The sequence below is a fragment of the Ovis canadensis genome, chromosome 22, assembly GCF_042477335.2.
Source record: "Ovis canadensis isolate MfBH-ARS-UI-01 breed Bighorn chromosome 22, ARS-UI_OviCan_v2, whole genome shotgun sequence".
Classification (NCBI taxonomy): Eukaryota; Metazoa; Chordata; class Mammalia; order Artiodactyla; family Bovidae; genus Ovis; species Ovis canadensis.
Genome location: NC_091266.1, coordinates 24786649 through 24803146, shown reverse-complemented (window position 1 = coordinate 24803146; position 16498 = coordinate 24786649). Strand labels below are relative to the sequence as shown.

Here is a 16498-nt window from a genome sequence, read left to right as displayed (position 1 = left end):
CCATTGTATTTGCTCAGTAAAACTCCCTCAACTTTAGGAGCATTTCCAAGAGTTGCACATAGTAAATATTTTTTAAAAAACATGTTATGCTCAAATTAATTCAATTTTACATAAAAAATAGCAGCTCTCATGTTATCACAGTCCTCAAGGGTAATGAAAATGTTGCCATTTGCAAAATGAAAAGAGATGTAAAAGTATTGACCTCTAAAATCTCAAATCTGGTTCAGCTTCTTCCTTTCATCCATTGAACTGATTTCTTTCTTCAGGACAAAACTCACTAGGCAATCCAGGTAAGGATGTTTTCCCAAAACAAATAGTGAATGGGAATAAAAGACAGGTTAAACCTCTAACTTAAAAACATCAACAGTTCTATGAAGATTTGCATTTTCACAAGATATTTGAGTCTTCAGAATTCTATGAGAGTACGAATTGTAAGCTCAATAAATGGCTGTTATTAGACAGGTGGGAATGACAGTCAATATTAATAATGGTCTTCAGTGAACTGAGAAATATCCAGATAGTCATTTTTATGGATTGATCAATATTTTAAACTTAGTTGTATGGGGCAGTCACAAGGATGAAATCTTACAGGTTTTCCATAACTATCACTAATACTTTACAGAATACTAATCTGTAAGATTCACCCAGAGGGGTGTATTAAAACTGAGAACTAACAGGGCAAAGGGACAGAGGCAGGGCCTTTTCACAAGGCAGAGAAGATAAACATTCCCAGACAATATGCCATGGTTGACAAGTGCTCACACAAATACTAAAGAGATATGAAAGAATCTTTGTTCATATAAACTTCTGGAAATGAGATAATATCACTTCACGGTTTAATCAAAATAACATCTGAGCTGGTTCAACGGCATGTTTATTGAGCACTTGCTAAGTGTCAAGAATAGTATGCAGCACTTTCCGGGCACGGTCTCCTTTCATTCTCAGTGCGACTCCATGGCGTGCAGACTGCTTTTGTCCCTGTATGAGAGGTGAGGAACTTGAGGCTTAGAGAGCTTAATAATTTGCCCTGAGTCACAGAACTAGTAAAGGACAGACCTTACATCCAAAGCCAACTCTGTTGGGCTGCAGCGTCCATGTTCTTAAACCTCTGTATCCCTGATGAGACTGGTCTCTGGTGGACATATCAGGAGCAGATTGGTCATGACAGGACAGTAATATAATCATGCCCAGTAAAATGGTTTGATTGCACATGTCCTTTCCTTTGTTGCTGTTGGGGTTGTTTTATAAATTTGAACTTTGTCAAGATTTTATTCATTTATTTGGAGAAGGCAATGGCACCCTACTCCAGTACTCTTGCCTGGAAAATCCCATGGACGGAAGAGCCTGGTAGGCTGCAGTCCATGGGGTCCCTAAGAGTTGGACACGACTGAGCGACTTCACTTTGAATTTTCACTTTCATGCATTGGAGAAGGAAATGGCAACCCACTCCAGTGTTCTTGCCTAGAGAATCCCAGGGATGGGGGAGCCTGGTGGCCTGCCGTCTACGGGGTTACAATTCATTTTTGGTTGTGCTGGGTTTTCGTTGCTGCATATCAACTTTCTCTAGTGGCAGGAAGCAGGGGGCTATTCTCTTAATTGCACTGCATGTGTTTCTCATTGCAGTGTCTTCTCTTGTTGCTGAGAACAGGCTCCAGAGTGGGGCTCAGCAGTTGCGGCTCACGGGCTGTTAACCCATGGCATGTCGAATCTTCCCAGACAGGGGATCGAACTCATGTCTCCTACACTGTCAGGCAGATTCTTAATCACCGGACCACCACGGAAGTCCTGCACATGTCCTTTTCTTTGGACCATTTTTCTTTCCTCTTTTTCCCTTTCCAGTCACCATAAATCTATTAGAATGGTGTCTGAAAAGCTATGTCCTAGGCATCCTCTTTTCTCAAGAAGTTCACAACTGATAGGAGAATAGAGAAACTTAAACCTCAATTATAATTCCGTGAGATGAATACTATATGCCAGTGCTATGGTCATAAATTTAAGTCCTTAGAAAATAAAAGATCTTGAATTTTTCTTGTCGATTTCAGTTTTACTTATGCTTCAAGGTTACAGGTTATTCTGGCTAATAGAGAAATGGCGTTGGGAGAGGTTTCATGCAATCTTAACTTTTAAAATGTTAAGCAAAAGCTTAATGAAAGCCTTATTTTCCAAATACTTTCAAGGGCATTTTCCTAGAATCAGGTAAATGAGAGCAAGCAAATGACCTACTTACAGCAAAAAATGCTCCAGGTTATAAAGGATGGGAAGCCAAGTGCATCCTGGAAACCACAGCATCTGGTCTTGTTTTATGCTTCATCTATCAATCTGCTGTTACAGGAATTGAGAATTAATGTTTCAACTAGTTTCCTCTCTTTTGGCTAATGAATTCATATCTTTGTTATTCTTACCCAAGCCCTCCCTTCTCTTTGCCCATTAAAAAAAAATTATATGGAAGGGCATTTAGGAAGGGCCCAAATAAATTCTAGGGAGTTTACCCTTTCATTTATGACTTAAAACTCTTGCTAATAAGGCTACAGTAAGGTTAGACACCTTCCCAACCAATTCCCTGGTTTGATCAATTCTGACCTTTCACATACAGTATCACTTGAACACAACTTAGTGACAGAACAACAATCACTTAAACAGTCTATTTTTAGTACTGTATTAAAGATAAATAACAAAATACTGCAAATTTAAAAAAAGTAAGTTCTAGAAAATATTTTCTGGTAGCATAAACTGTAAAAAAAAAAAAAAAGCATAATTGGAAGTAGTCCTTGACAAAAAGGATTATGAAGCAATGTAAGAATGTGGATTAGTGCTACCCTGATGATACGAGAAAATTACATAAACACTAATTTCTGTATATACTCATATACTCATTTTAACTTACATACAAAGTTTAAAAACATCAAAGCATGAAAGGTAGATTTACAATATTCTTTGAACTTTACTATTGAGTCTTTCGGCTCTCTGTGCTTTTCATAGAATGAAGCTACCAATTCATCTTTCCATTCCATACAATCTGTTCAAATTTTAATTTTCCATTATTTTTGCCTTGATATGCCCTCTTATTCTTTCTCCTAGAGTTTCAAGCACCCAGAATTAGTCTTTCTCAGTGCTTTCACGGCTTCAGATACAACTTCATATTTTTGCTTTACTTTTCTTCCTCCACCCATTCTATTATTTAACTTGTCAAAGTAATAATCAAGATTATTATTTTCCAATGAAATATTTTTAAAAGAACCAAGGTTACCAAGTGACTCTTATACTGGCAGAACTACTGCTATATAATTTTATCTATCTCTTGAAGCTCTATTCTTTCTAAAAAAAAATCACTGTCAAGTGAATCATTTCTAATGAGCAATGAATACAGTCATGTTTACCATGTTTATCCAATATCTCAGATTTATTTTTCTTTCCAAAGACTGTTTTATTCTGAATCTCGTCATGAGGCTTCCTGGCCTTGATTTCTTAATGTATCCCAGCTAGCTTAATGTTCAGTGAATCAAATACGCTTTTGGGTCTGAGACAAAAGAGATTTGCACAAAAATATATACAAAATTATCACTAATAATTTAATATATGAGTTTTATATGCTAAGAGTTTTTTAAAAATACTTTATATACTATATATAAGACTTTTATATACTAAGAGTTTTATATACTAAGAGTTTTATATACTAAGAGTTTGTCAAGGTGTGGTCCCAAACTACCTATATCCAAATCATCTCAAATGCTTATTCAGAATATAAAGACTTAGACCAAAACCTAGAGCAGTTAAATAGGAGCCTTTCAAGACTGGGACCTGGGAATCTGCACTTTGCCAAGTTGTTCAAGTGAACAGACTCACAGTGAAATTCTACAGCTCCTAATCTAAGGAATCCCTTCCCCCTTCAAGGGTCTGCTGCTGCTGGTAAGTCGCGTCAGTTGTGTCCAACTCTATGCGACCCCATAGACGGCAGTCCAACAGGCTCCTCTGTCCTTGGGATTCTCAAGGCAAGAACACTGGAGTGGGTTGCCATTTCCTTCTCCAGTGCATGCAAGTGAAAAGTGAAAGTGAAGTTGCTCAGTTGTGTTCCACTCTTAGCGACCCCATGGACTGTAGCCTACTAGGCTCCTCCGTCCATGGGATTTTCCAGGCAAGAGTGCTTGAGTGGGTTGCCATTGCCTTCTCCAATGATGCAAGTGAAAAGTGAAAGTGAAGTTGCTCAGTCGTGTTCCACTCTTAGCGACCCCATGGACTGCAGCCCACCAGGCTCCTCCGTCCATGGATCTTCCAGGCAAGCGTGCTGGAGTGGGTGCCATCGCCTGCTCCACTTCAAGGGTCTAGTGCATTGATTTGCCTTGGCTGCAGAGCCTCCATCCAACCAACAAAAACAAAGGAAAATTCAGTTTCCTGGGGAGAGAACTGCCATTAACTGTCTTAAGAGGCAACAGTTTAAAAACAAACAATATCAGCTCTGCAGGCCAGAAGGGAGTAGCAGATTTACTTAAAGCAATGAAAGGGAAAAAGTTACAACTAAAATTACTCTATCCAGCCAGGATCTCACTCAGATTTGAAGGAGAAATCAAAAGCTTTTCAGAAAAGCAACAGTTAAGAGAATTCAGCACCACCAAATCAGCTATATAATAAACATCAAGGAACTGCTCTAGACAGGAAACACAAGAGAAGGAAAAGGTCTATAAAAACAAATCCAAAACAATAGGGTCATACATATCAATAATTACCTTAAATGTAAATGGATTAAATGCTCCAACCAAAAGATACAGATCTGCTGAATGGATACAAAAATAAGACCCTTAATATATGCTGTATACAAGAGACACACTTCAGACCTAGGGACAAATACAGACTGAAAGTGAGGGGCTGGAAAAGATATTCCATGCAAATGGAAGTCAAAAGAAAGCAAGAGCAGCAATATCATGTCAGATAAAATAGACTTTAAAATAAAGAGCATTACAAGAGACAAGGACACTACACAATGATCAAAGGATCAATCTAAGAAGCAGATATAACAATTATATATATATATATATATATATATATGCACCCAACATAGGAGCATCTCAATACAGAAGGCAAATGCTAAAGGGGAAGTCAACAGTAACACAATAATAGTGGGGGACTTTAACACTCTACTCACTCCAACAGACAGATCAACCAGATAGAAAATTAATAAGGAAACACAAGCATTAAATCATCCAATGGACAAGTTGGACCTAATTGATATCTACAGGGCATTTCATACAAAAACAGTAGATTTTACTTTTTTATCAGTGCACATGGAACATTCTCCAGCACAGATCACATCTGGGGTCACAGATCAAGCCTTGATAAATTTTAAAAAATTGAAATCATTTCATATATCTTCTGACCACAACAATGTAAGATTAGATATCACTACAGGGGAAAAAACTATTAAAAAAAAAACAAACACATGAAGGCTAAACAATAAGTTTCTGAATAACCAAGAGACCACTGAAGACATCAAAGAGGAAATAAAAATATACCTCAAATATACCTAGAAATAAATGACAATGAAAATATGACAGCTCAAAACCTATGGGATGCGAGCTAAGAGGGAAGTTTATAGCAACACAAGCCTACCTCAACAAACAAGAGAAACATCACATATACAACCTAACCTTACACGTAAAGCAACTAGAAAAAGAACAAAAATCCCCCAAAGTTAATAGATGCAAAGAAATCATAGAGATCATAGAAGAAATAAGTGAAAAAGAAATGAAGGAGATAATAGCAAAGATAAATAAAACTAAAGGCTGTTTCTTTGAGAAGATACACAAAATTGACAAAACATCAGCCAGACTTATCAAGAACAAATGGAGAAGACTCAATCAATAAAATTAAAAAGGAAAAGTTACAATAGATGATGCAGAAATACAAAGGATCATGAGACTACTACCAGCAAGTATATGCCAATAAAATGGACAACCTGGAAGAAATGGAGAAATTCTTAGAAAAGCATAACTTTTCAAAACTAAAACAAAGAAATAGAAAATATTAATAACTAATCACAAAAGATAAAAATAAACAAAAACTTTTTGCAGTAAATTTAATAACTATTTTTAATATCTTGATTCTGACAATCACAGAGGGAAGACTCAGAAGGTCTACCAAAAATCTGTTGTTATAATTTCCTGATTAATATTACACATAGTGAATTATTTATTGAGCCCCTACTGAGGGCCAAATATGGTGCTTTGTGCTGCCAGGGATTATATAAAGCTATCCTGGGATGAAAAGCATATGTTCACTCAGCTCTATTCTGGAAGAATATAGCTGATTTAGTGATTGCTGGAAATGAATGTGCATGGTTTAAGGGAAGGCAGTAATTTGATGTCTTAGGTCCCAGACATAGAAGGCTTCCTAAGGATTTGCTAAATGAAAATCAGATCCAAAAAAGGAGAGATGTAGGTACTCAGTTTATAGTAAGACCACTGGAAAAAGGCATGAGCAGCAATATTTATTTGGGGCATGTAGACTCTTGACACTTCCCAGGTGGCTCAGTGGTAATCCGCCTGTGATGCAGGAGACCGGGGTTCGATCCCTGGGTTGGGAAGATCCCCTGGAGAAGGGAATGGCAACCCACTCCAGTATTCTTGCCTGGGGAAACCCATGGACAGAGAAGCCTGGCAGGCTACAGTCCAGGGGTTCGCAAAGAACTGGACTCAACTGAAGCGACTAGAGTCTTTACAGTCAGCCTTAATTAACTTATCCAACAATTACCTTTCCTGTGCAACCGTACCCCAGATATTAAGCAGATGACTTGAGTCTAGATGCAGCCATACTGATAGCTCCACCTGGTTCTAGATTTCATTTAGATGTCCCTAGTAGGGTGACCAGCTCCTCATGGTTTGCTTGAGACTTTCCCTGTATTTCCAGCATTTAAAGTTCTATGTCCTAGAAAACCCCCTTAATGTCAGACAAACTGGGTAGGCTGGTTATCCTGGTTATTAAAGCAAGGCAAGTGGGGGCCTTAGTTGACCCAGTTTCATTCACTGGATGATGGAAATCTATCACCACCTTGAATGTCTCAGCTCATTTTCCTCACCAATGGGTATGATTACCCTCACGGGCCACAAAACCTAAAGTTCTTTCCTTCGATAACGTCTACCTTTTAGCTCTGTCAAGGAACTCTCCTATGAGCATCCCAAGCAATGACTCACACTGAGGATAATCCCAGGGATCCAGTGGAGAATCTCTTCCAAGACTGCTGAACACATGGCTTGTGTTTTTTGGTAACTATTATCCTGGTCTCATAACCAATTCTGTAGTTCTCCGAGTCTTATTACCCTCTCTAAATAATCAGTCTAGCACTTCCGAACTCAGCTTCATATCTTTTTTTAAAGAATTTATTTATGGTTGTAAACAAAAATACATGCAAAAAGGCATCGATGTAAAGCATGGACCACTTACAGTATTAGATTCTAAGGCCCCCACTGATTCATCAATAAATTCAATCATAGTTTTAAAATATTCATTATATTCCTGTCATCCCTTCGTTACTCTTTAAAGTCTTAATTAAGATTTCATCATGCCATGGTCTTACCTCGTTCACCTTGATTTTAAAATTTAACTGATATTAAATTACTACTTCAAAGAGAGAATGTAAAGTGTAGGATTTGAATCAGATCTAGGTCCCAATGAAATTTTGTCAGTCATTAGGTGCATGAACTTAGGAAAGTTTATCTAAGCTTTAAAATATGCTTATCTATAAATAATAAATAAAATAATGGCTATTTTAGAGGATTGAGGATTTTGAGGAATTTAGGTTATGGGTGTGAAGCATAGAAATCTCTCTCTCTGAGTTCAGTCCTTTCGGATTCTTTGCGACCCCTTGGACTGTAGCCTTCCAGAGGCTCCCATAGAAACATATTGCCTGACAATATGCCTGCCAATAAGTAGACATTCAGTAAACTGTAGCTATTATCCTCACAATATCACAAGCTTGCATTCACTAGATTCAACAATCAGGCTGTTGAATTTTAGCCATCAAGGATGCTGTCTAGAGAGGCACAAACTGCCTTCCAAGGAGGTTAGTAAGAGGAACTGTTCCATTCCTTCTTAGTCTCAACACCTCAGTCTGAAGGAAGTGATGCTGGTATACCTGGGGACCAGTGTCTAAAGTCGTCTCGCCCCCTGTAGTCTGTGTTCTGGAGGAGCCGGCTTTCAGATTTGCTCCCTGGGGGACCTTTTTTCACCACGTCTCATTCTGGAAAGGGGAAGGGGAAAAGAAAAAGGGAAGTCACCGAAATGCAAAACCTGTTACAGATGCCCTATTTAGTCCCTGCTATCAGGCCTGCCCGGGTAGGCTACAGAATCCTTTCGCAGCAAGATTTTAAGGCGCCACCCCCAGGTGTTTGTCTGCGCAGACGAGGGGGAGGTGGGTGAGCTCACCCTAAAACTGAAAGACAGATGGTGAGGGGTGGGGGTTGGCCATGCGCGTTAGAGCTTTAGCTAAAGGACAGAACAGCAGCGTGTGGGTTTGCACCGGGGCTTGGGAGCCAGGGGGACGGTGAAGGGCCGAGGTAAGGGTCAAGTAGAAGTCGAAAAAGAACTTCTTTGAATACTCAGAATACTGAGCATTTCTTTGCACTCTCAAGAAGGCTCCCGGATTTGTCAGTGTTGCGACAGGAGCTGTGAGCAGGGCAGGGACTTTACGTGACAAGCGCCTGCCCCAGTTCTATCTCTGATACTCAACTAAACTCAGAGGTTCGCTTCAGCGGACAGCAGGCTACACATCTGGTGAGGGACCTCGCACCCGCCGAATCCCCCCACCACTTCTACAAGCCGGAAACACGCCCCCTGAAGCACTCGGCACGGCGGCGCATGCTCCGTCCGAGGGGGCGGGCCGCTACTCCGGCCGGAAGTGTTCTTTCCCAGGCGGTGTTTCCTTCCTGTGCAAGGCTGGTAAGGGCTCCTGCGGCCGCTGTTTCAACCCAGGAGGTGAGTAGCGGGTTCCCGCGGGGCTTCGTAGGCCGGGCGATGGGTCCCGCTGAGCTCCTTCAGAGACCTGCGCGGAGCTGGGACGCCAATCTCGGGTCGCCTCGCCGTCCTTTCACGCCCCACCTCATTGTCGCCCCTCTGCTTCCCGCAGCCCTTCCTATCCACCGGATTAACCTCCAAGGGCATCCCGGGCTTCGCATTGGCTCCCGGCCCGGCCTAGGCCCTTAAGTCTCCGTTAGCGCTGCCCCCAAGACGTAGGCCCTTTCCAGGGAATCTCTAGGCAGCCTGGTCGCTGCGGTGGCTTGAGGATCGTTCCGGGCGACTTCAGAACTGGGGTCCTAGGGAAAGGCGGCCAGAACGAACCGGGTGATTCGTGTGATTGTCGCACAGGCACTGCCACCACCTAGTGCAAAAGTGGAGGTGGTTCTTCAGGCCTGGGCACGCTTTCGCGGAAGATGGTGCTGTTAATAATCCGTCCTGTATGTGAATGTTGGCAGGCTTTCTTTGTCACAGGCAGTGTTCATAGGGCCTTGATGTCTGCGAAATTGGGACTTCTGGGGTTGAGAAAAACTTTGTAAAACACTGCAGTGAATTAGAGAAATGCTGTAGCATGAATACTCTTGTACCTTAACCTGCCAGTAAACTGCTTATTGAGGAGGTGGTACGATTTTTAAGTTGACTACCCTGAAATGGAGAACTCTTTATAATGAAGCTATATGTTGTTATATTTGCCTAACAAATAACTCTGAATTACGGTGTTTTTCCATATATCTTAGTTGTACATGGCATCATCCGTGTTTATGTGTATATTTGTGTATTGATCCTATTGTTCATACAGAATTGAAATACAGCCCATAGTGTTGTACGCATGTGCAACTTTTATTATATATTCTGCTGTAATGGTATTGTTACATTGCAGGCATATCAGTGTCATATGAATGTTAGATGAGTGTATAATCAAATACACAGTTGAAACCTACAAGTAGAAGTTTCACTTTCATTTCAGGATTTTGAGGTCACTTTAGAAGAAGGATCCCTTTAAGAAGTGACTAGGTCCAGAGTACTCTATTGCAGTTAATAGTTTAATTATAGGAAAATATATGGTTAGCAAAGGCTTTGTCTTGGTTTTTCTGATTGATAGGTTTAAAAATTGTTACCTCGTTGACTGGGGTATACTGATAGTAGTCCTAGTTCATGTATTTCAGTGACCATCCAGTAGATGGCAGTTTTATCACTGCTAACTCAAACTTTTGAGAACATTTTATTTGAATATCGCTAGAAGGCGAAGGAGAAAGCAATGGCACCCCACTCCAGTACTCTTGCCTGCAAAATCCCATGGGCGGAGGAGCCTGGTGGGTTGCAGTCCATGGGGTCGCTAGGAGTCCAACACAACTGAGCGATTTCACTTTCACTTTCATGCATTGGAGAAGGAAATGGCAACCCACTCTAGTGTTCTTGCCTGGAGAATCCCAGGGACAGGGGAGCCTGGTGGGCTGCCGTCTATGGGGTTGCACAGAGTCAGACATGACTGAAGCGACTTAGCAGCAGCAGCAGCAGCAGCAGCAGCAGCAGCAGCAGCAGCAGTTTAAGCTAATGGAGAAGGCAATGGCAGCCCACTCCAATACTCTTGCCTGGAAAATCCCATGGACGGAGGAGTATGGTAGGCTGCAGTCCATGGGGTCGCTAGGAGTTGGACATGACTGAGCGATTTCACTTTGACTTTTCACTTTCATGCATTGGAGAAGGAAATGGCAACCCACTCTAGTATTCTTGCCTGGAGAATCCCAGAGACTGGGGAGCCTGGTGGGCTGCCGTCTATGGGGTCGTACAGAGCCAGACACGACTGAAGTGACTTAGCATCAGCAGCAGCAGTTTAAGCTAATAAATCTTAATTTTGCCTGTTGTTTTATTTTCATTTGTGAATAATGCTACCACATAATGATATCCCATGTTCCAACTGAATTTTCAAATTTACTGTGTTGGAATAAAGACTAGGGAAGACAGTTTTTCCACTTACTTTAAGAAGGAGTGTATTGTTAACCCATTTTAGAAATCCATGCTGATGATAGAAAGCACACTTTGATTTGTTTCATAAGAGATTTTAACTATATGGCTTCTCTTTAGCTTCTTTTTGTTGTTGTTGTTGGAGAGGGGGTTGATTATTCTAGCTTAGTTTTTAATAAGATAATAATGGACTGTGCATTCCTGGAGTAAAGTAATTGTGTCTTAGCTATTATTGTATACTCAAAATACAGTAGGTAATATATACACATGCTTGATAAGTGCTTTATTGTATGAATTGAGTCATTTAATATCCCTAGGCCAAAATGTCTTTATCCAAAATAAAGGTTTTTCAGTTATTTAATTTAAACCCAGTTGTTAAGTTTAAATTAAATAATGTATTGTTGTGAAGTGAATGTCTCCTAGTGATGCAGAAGGTTGGAATCCTTGAGTTTTCTTTTGGAAATTGTTCAGTAGTCTGACACCAATTCTGTTGGAATGACTGAAGAAAATCTTTAACTAAATAGTACTAGTGAGAATAGAAACAATAATTCTAGAGCTGGAATGACCATAAATTAGCCTATGAAGAACCCAGTTTTCACCTGTTGTTCTGAGTACAGATTTTGGATTATTCCTTTTCACACGAATGCAAAATATACATTCCCCACCCCCCCAAATCACATAGTACTTAGCACACGCCTTGTGGAGAGAGTATAATGGCGTTATTTGAAGCCAAGATTCTCTCTCAAAACGTGATAGTCACATCATCCCTAAAGCTTATTTTATTGGATGGTCATTGCCTTTGACATAAGTGTGCATGCCTCCTGTAGGCCAAGCTGTGGTTGATGTAACTGCTTAGGTATATGTGTAAAAATAGGCATGTTGCCTCCTTTTTTCCTCTTTATCTTGGGTGAGAGCTGTATTTTTGTGGCTCAAATATTTTGAAGATTCTGCTTGTTTCTTACATAGCTAGGTTGTTGGAAATAGTGAGATGGCTCCAACAATTTCATCTCACTTGTGAATTGAGAAATGGCATGTATAAATTTTAGCGGGCTTTGGAAACCTTTAAAAGTAAGTATGAGGGAACAATAAGTCAGTTCACAGTTTGAATTTTACTCAGAAATTACCTCGTATACCATTACATTAGTAAAGTATTTCATTGTTTGGCTGCCTTTTTTCAGTTGTGTAAGTATTATAGTCATTATTTATCTAGACTCCCTGAAATAGTTACATAAAAGTTCTTTAAAAGAGTAAATACTTTAAGACATTTACTGCATTTTTCAATAGAATTATTCTGTGCTTAAAATTATATGAACTTTTAGGAAAGTTTATTTAAAAATTTAATAAATAAGCTTGTTTGCAAGAGGAGCTTAAAATGTGTTTGTTTACTTAACATTTAAAAATCCATTTCTCCTTAACTAAAACACTTACAAGGTAGGTAATGTTGACTTTGACTAAAAGTCAGTTTTTCTTGTTTAGTTTATGCTACCTATCAGTCTCCCAATTTTAATGAATCTAGTTGTTATCTACTGACATTTCTATTTGTTTTTTAAGGTTAACAATCAAGATGGTACATGCTGAAACCTTTTCTCGTCCCTTGAGTCGGAATGAAGTTGTTGGTTTAATTTTCCGTTTGACAATATTTGGTGCAGTAACATACTTTACAATTAAATGGATGGTAGATGCAATTGATCCAACCAGAAAGCAAAAAGTAGAAGCCCAGAAACAGGTATGATTGAAATGTTTGAGGATCATTTTTCTTGTAGCTAACAAATACTTTTTCATAAAACTAAGGATATAGTAGAATTATAAATTAATGACAAATTGTGTAAGACCCATGTGGATATGTTTTTATATAATATTTAATTTCATTATTCCTAAAAAGGTATTTTTTGTTAAATCCTTTTCAACTGTGTAGGCAACTTAGGAGAAAAAGTGAAGAATAAAAATATTACAGTATTTTTAATGAATATCCTACTTAGAATAATTTTTCAGCTTATAAATGAAGGGATCTAGGTAAAATTTTTCAACACACTAAACAAAATATTTTATCTTCAGTAACGGTATACATTTTACTTTGTGTGACATGTGAAATGTTCCTGTTTTGTAAATAAGTTCATTTGTATCATATTTTAGATGCCGCATATAAGTGATATCATATGATATTTGTCTTTCTCTGTTTGATTTATTTCACTTACTACCATAATCTCTGGGTCCATCCATGTTGCTGCAAATGGCATTATTTCATTTTTCTTTATGGCTGAGTAGTATTCCATTGTTAATATGTACTTCACCCGTCTTCTCTATGCATTCATCTGTCCGTGGACTTATAGGTGCTTCCAGTTCTTGTAGGTTGCCTCCAGGCTGTTGTAAATAGTGCTGCTGTGAACATTGGGGTGCATGTACCTCTTTGAATCATAGTTTTCTCCTGATATATCCCCAGAACTGGGCTTGCTGGATCCTATGATATTTCTCAGTTTTTTAAGGAACCTCCATGCTGTCCTCCATAGTGGTTGCACCAGTTTACATTGCCACCAACAGTGTTGGAAGGTCCCCTTTTCTCCATACCCTCTCCAACATTTACTATTTGTAGACTTTTTAGATGATGACCATTCTGACTGGTGTGAAGTGATAACCTCATTGTAGTTTTGATTTGCATTTCTTTAATAATTAGCAGTGTTGAATGTCCTTTCATCTGCTTATTGGCCATCTGTATGTCTTTGAAGAAATGTCTGTTTAGGACTTCTGCCTATTTTTGGATTGAGTTGTTTTGTTTTTGTTGTTACTGAATCACATACGCTTTTTGTATATTTTAGAAATTAGGCCCTTGTCAGTAGCATTGTTTGCAAATATTTTCTCCCAGTCTATAAGTTGTCTTTTCATTTTGTTTATGGTTTCCTTTGGTGTGCAAAAGCTTGACTGTAGAAGTTGTGTTCGACTCTTTGCAACCCCACGGACTATGTAGTCCATAGAATTCTCCAGGCCAGAATACTGGAGTGGATAGCCGTTCCCTTCTCCAGGGTATCTTCCCAACCCAGGGATCAAACCCAGGTTTCCTGCATTGCAGGCGGAATCTTTACCAGCTGAACCACAAGGGAAGCCCAAGAATACTAGAGTGGGTAGCCTATCCCTTCTCCAGTGGACCTTCCCGACCCAGAAATCAAACCGGGGGTCTCCTATATTGCAGGGAGATTGTTTACCAACTGAGGTATCAAGGAAACACTTATAAGTTTGACTAGGTCCCATTTATTTCCTTAGAAAACACTGCTATTATTTATGTCAGAGAATGTTTTGCCTAGGCTTTCTTCTAGGCGTTTTATGGTATCATGTCTTGTATTTAGGTCTTCAAGCCATTTTAAGTTTATTTTCTGTATGGTGTGAGCATCTTTTCTAACTTGATTGATCTACATGCAACTGTCCAACTTTCTCAACACCACTTGCTAAAGAGACTATTCTTTTTCTCCATCGTATATTAAAGATTTTAGGTGATGTTTACAGCAATGTTTTATGAATAATTCATCTTACTGTAGCATATAACAGGGATTGGAATCAGTGTCAACTTGAAAAAGATTTACTATAAGAGTTATGAGTTAATTTTATTGGGGGCAGAATGAGGACTACAGGCCAGCAGACAGCACCTCAGATAGCTCTGAGAAACTGCTCCAAAGTGGTGGGGGCAAGGTCAGTGTTCATGATTTTGGTGAAGGGGGAGTTCATGCAATCAAGCACTTATCTTACAGAAAGGTTTTCTGCTGGTCACAGGAGTTGACAGGTTGTGCTAAACTATTGCGATGGAAGTTATTGAATAGCTAGGTCATTTCCAAATAAAATAAAGATTCAGAACGGAGAAGGCTGTAGCCGCCACTACTGCATGTGTTATGACCCCTGCATTTGTAGCTGCTCCCACAACCACATCAGCACAGGAAATACCAGAGACAGAACCAGAGCCTAAAAAGGAGACTGAAAGTGAGGGTAAAGATAACCTGGATGACTTAGAAAAGCACCTGGTGAAAAGGCCCTGAGATCAATGCGGAAGGCTCAAGTGTCCCCACAGTCCTAGGTGGAAATGCTTGTTATAATGTAAGTTTTATTTGGTTTGTATGCAATTCAGTTTCAAAATTGCTAAAAATTTTTTGAGCTTTAGACTATAACATTTGTTGTAATAATTGCTAGGTTGAAGTTCACCATGTGAAAAAGAAAAAGGGCATGGATATACATTGCAAAAGATGTTCACAGTGTATTAGTGACATTTTTTTCATTGACAGCTGGCATAAATCTGTTTAGAGTGAGATATTTTAAGTCAAAAAAGAAAAATCCCCTTTTTAAAAAAGGGGGTTTAAATATGGTTGTCATTCTTATGGTTCATTTAAATACCCCTGGCTCTCCCCAGAGGTTTTTCTTTCTACTTTTTCTCTCTTTTTCCTTTTTCCCATTTGAGTCTTAGCACCCACTTATGATGCTTTCAACCGTGTATGATTTGCAAGCTTTCCCAGAACTACTGTTGAACTGCCGCAAAAGTGTAAATGAATATTTTAATGCCGCAGTCTTTCCTGTTGCCTGTGGAGTTTCTGCTGAAATGAATCAGGATTCTAGCTCTAAGATGAGACAGAAAATGAAAGCATGTTGTTTGCCAGGACACTGTGGGTTTATATAGATGTGTAACAAGTTGATTTGGAACACTGGAATTTCATTCTTTTCTCTTTTTTTATAAAGGCAATTAACTAGTCCCAGGAAGGATCCTTCAGTTATATACAATTTTGTTTTATGAAAAAAAATAAGATTCAGAAATATTAATTACTGAACACTAACTTTCTCTTACAAAGAAAGTAGAGATTTTGGACTATTAATAAATAATGTTCAGTGCCATCCTGAGATGTCCTCTATAAGAAAGCAGTTGTTTTTAGAAATGATCATTGGTATTTATGTTTGCCAATCTACAGAATACTAATATAAAGGACAGTTAGTTCATGATTGCTTAAGGAAAGTGTGATGTGATTTTCTATTAAAGAAGTTATGAGGAATGGAGTTGATTTTGTTAAGGGGACAGGAAATATGTCTTATTTACCTGGGGAGGTGGATGGGTACAGGGAGCCATTTCTGGTACGAAGGCTCCATTTCTCAGAGAGTTCAGGCAAAGGAAGGAAGTCCACTCTGGGTATTTTCATCAGTTGCTATAACTGTCAGCTTAAAAGATGCATGACATGAGAGTTGCTAGTTAAGTTTTATTTGGGACAAAATGAAGACTGCAGCCTGGGAGACAACACCTCAGATACCTCTGAGAAACTGCTGTTTATAAAGGGGTCAGGCAAGGTAGGTCAATATACATGATTTTGGTGAAGGAGTGTTCATGCAATCAAGCACTTTTTGTACAAAAAGATTTTGCTACTGGTTCCAAGGAGGTGATGTCACCATGAGGGGACTTACTTAGTGCTTTTCTAAATATGAGGAGATCCGAAGATCAGTTCAGGTCAGTTCAGTTGCTCAGTTGTGTTGGACTCTTTGTGACCCCATGGACTGCAGCACACCAGGCTTCCCT

At 39.2% G+C, this 16498-nt stretch overlaps 1 protein-coding gene and 1 long non-coding RNA gene across 4 annotated transcripts in view; one reads left to right on the top strand and one right to left on the bottom strand.

Moving 5' to 3' along the window:
• The window catches only part of LOC138427843 (uncharacterized), a 29540-nt gene extending 20664 nt beyond the window's left edge, over window positions 1-8876 (bottom strand). The window contains exons 1-3 of the long non-coding RNA XR_011252193.1: window positions 8717-8876; window positions 8123-8227; window positions 2228-2322 (exon numbers count right to left, since the gene is read on the bottom strand). This is a non-coding gene — a long non-coding RNA (uncharacterized lncRNA). The remainder of the gene's footprint in view (window positions 1-2227; window positions 2323-8122; window positions 8228-8716) is intronic.
• Window positions 8325-16498, top strand: part of ATAD1 (ATPase family AAA domain containing 1) — a 40773-nt gene continuing 32599 nt past the window's right edge. The window contains exons 1-3 of one of the 3 annotated variants that reach the window (XM_069567932.1): window positions 8325-8398; window positions 8622-8961; window positions 12517-12691. In XM_069567932.1, coding sequence (XP_069424033.1) covers window positions 12530-12691 — 162 coding nt within the window. In that variant the 5' untranslated portion in view covers window positions 8325-8398; window positions 8622-8961; window positions 12517-12529. Of the gene's footprint in view, window positions 8399-8618; window positions 8962-12516; window positions 12692-16498 lie in introns of those variants that run through there. The other 2 variants (XM_069567933.1, XM_069567935.1) reach the window with 2 other exon arrangements.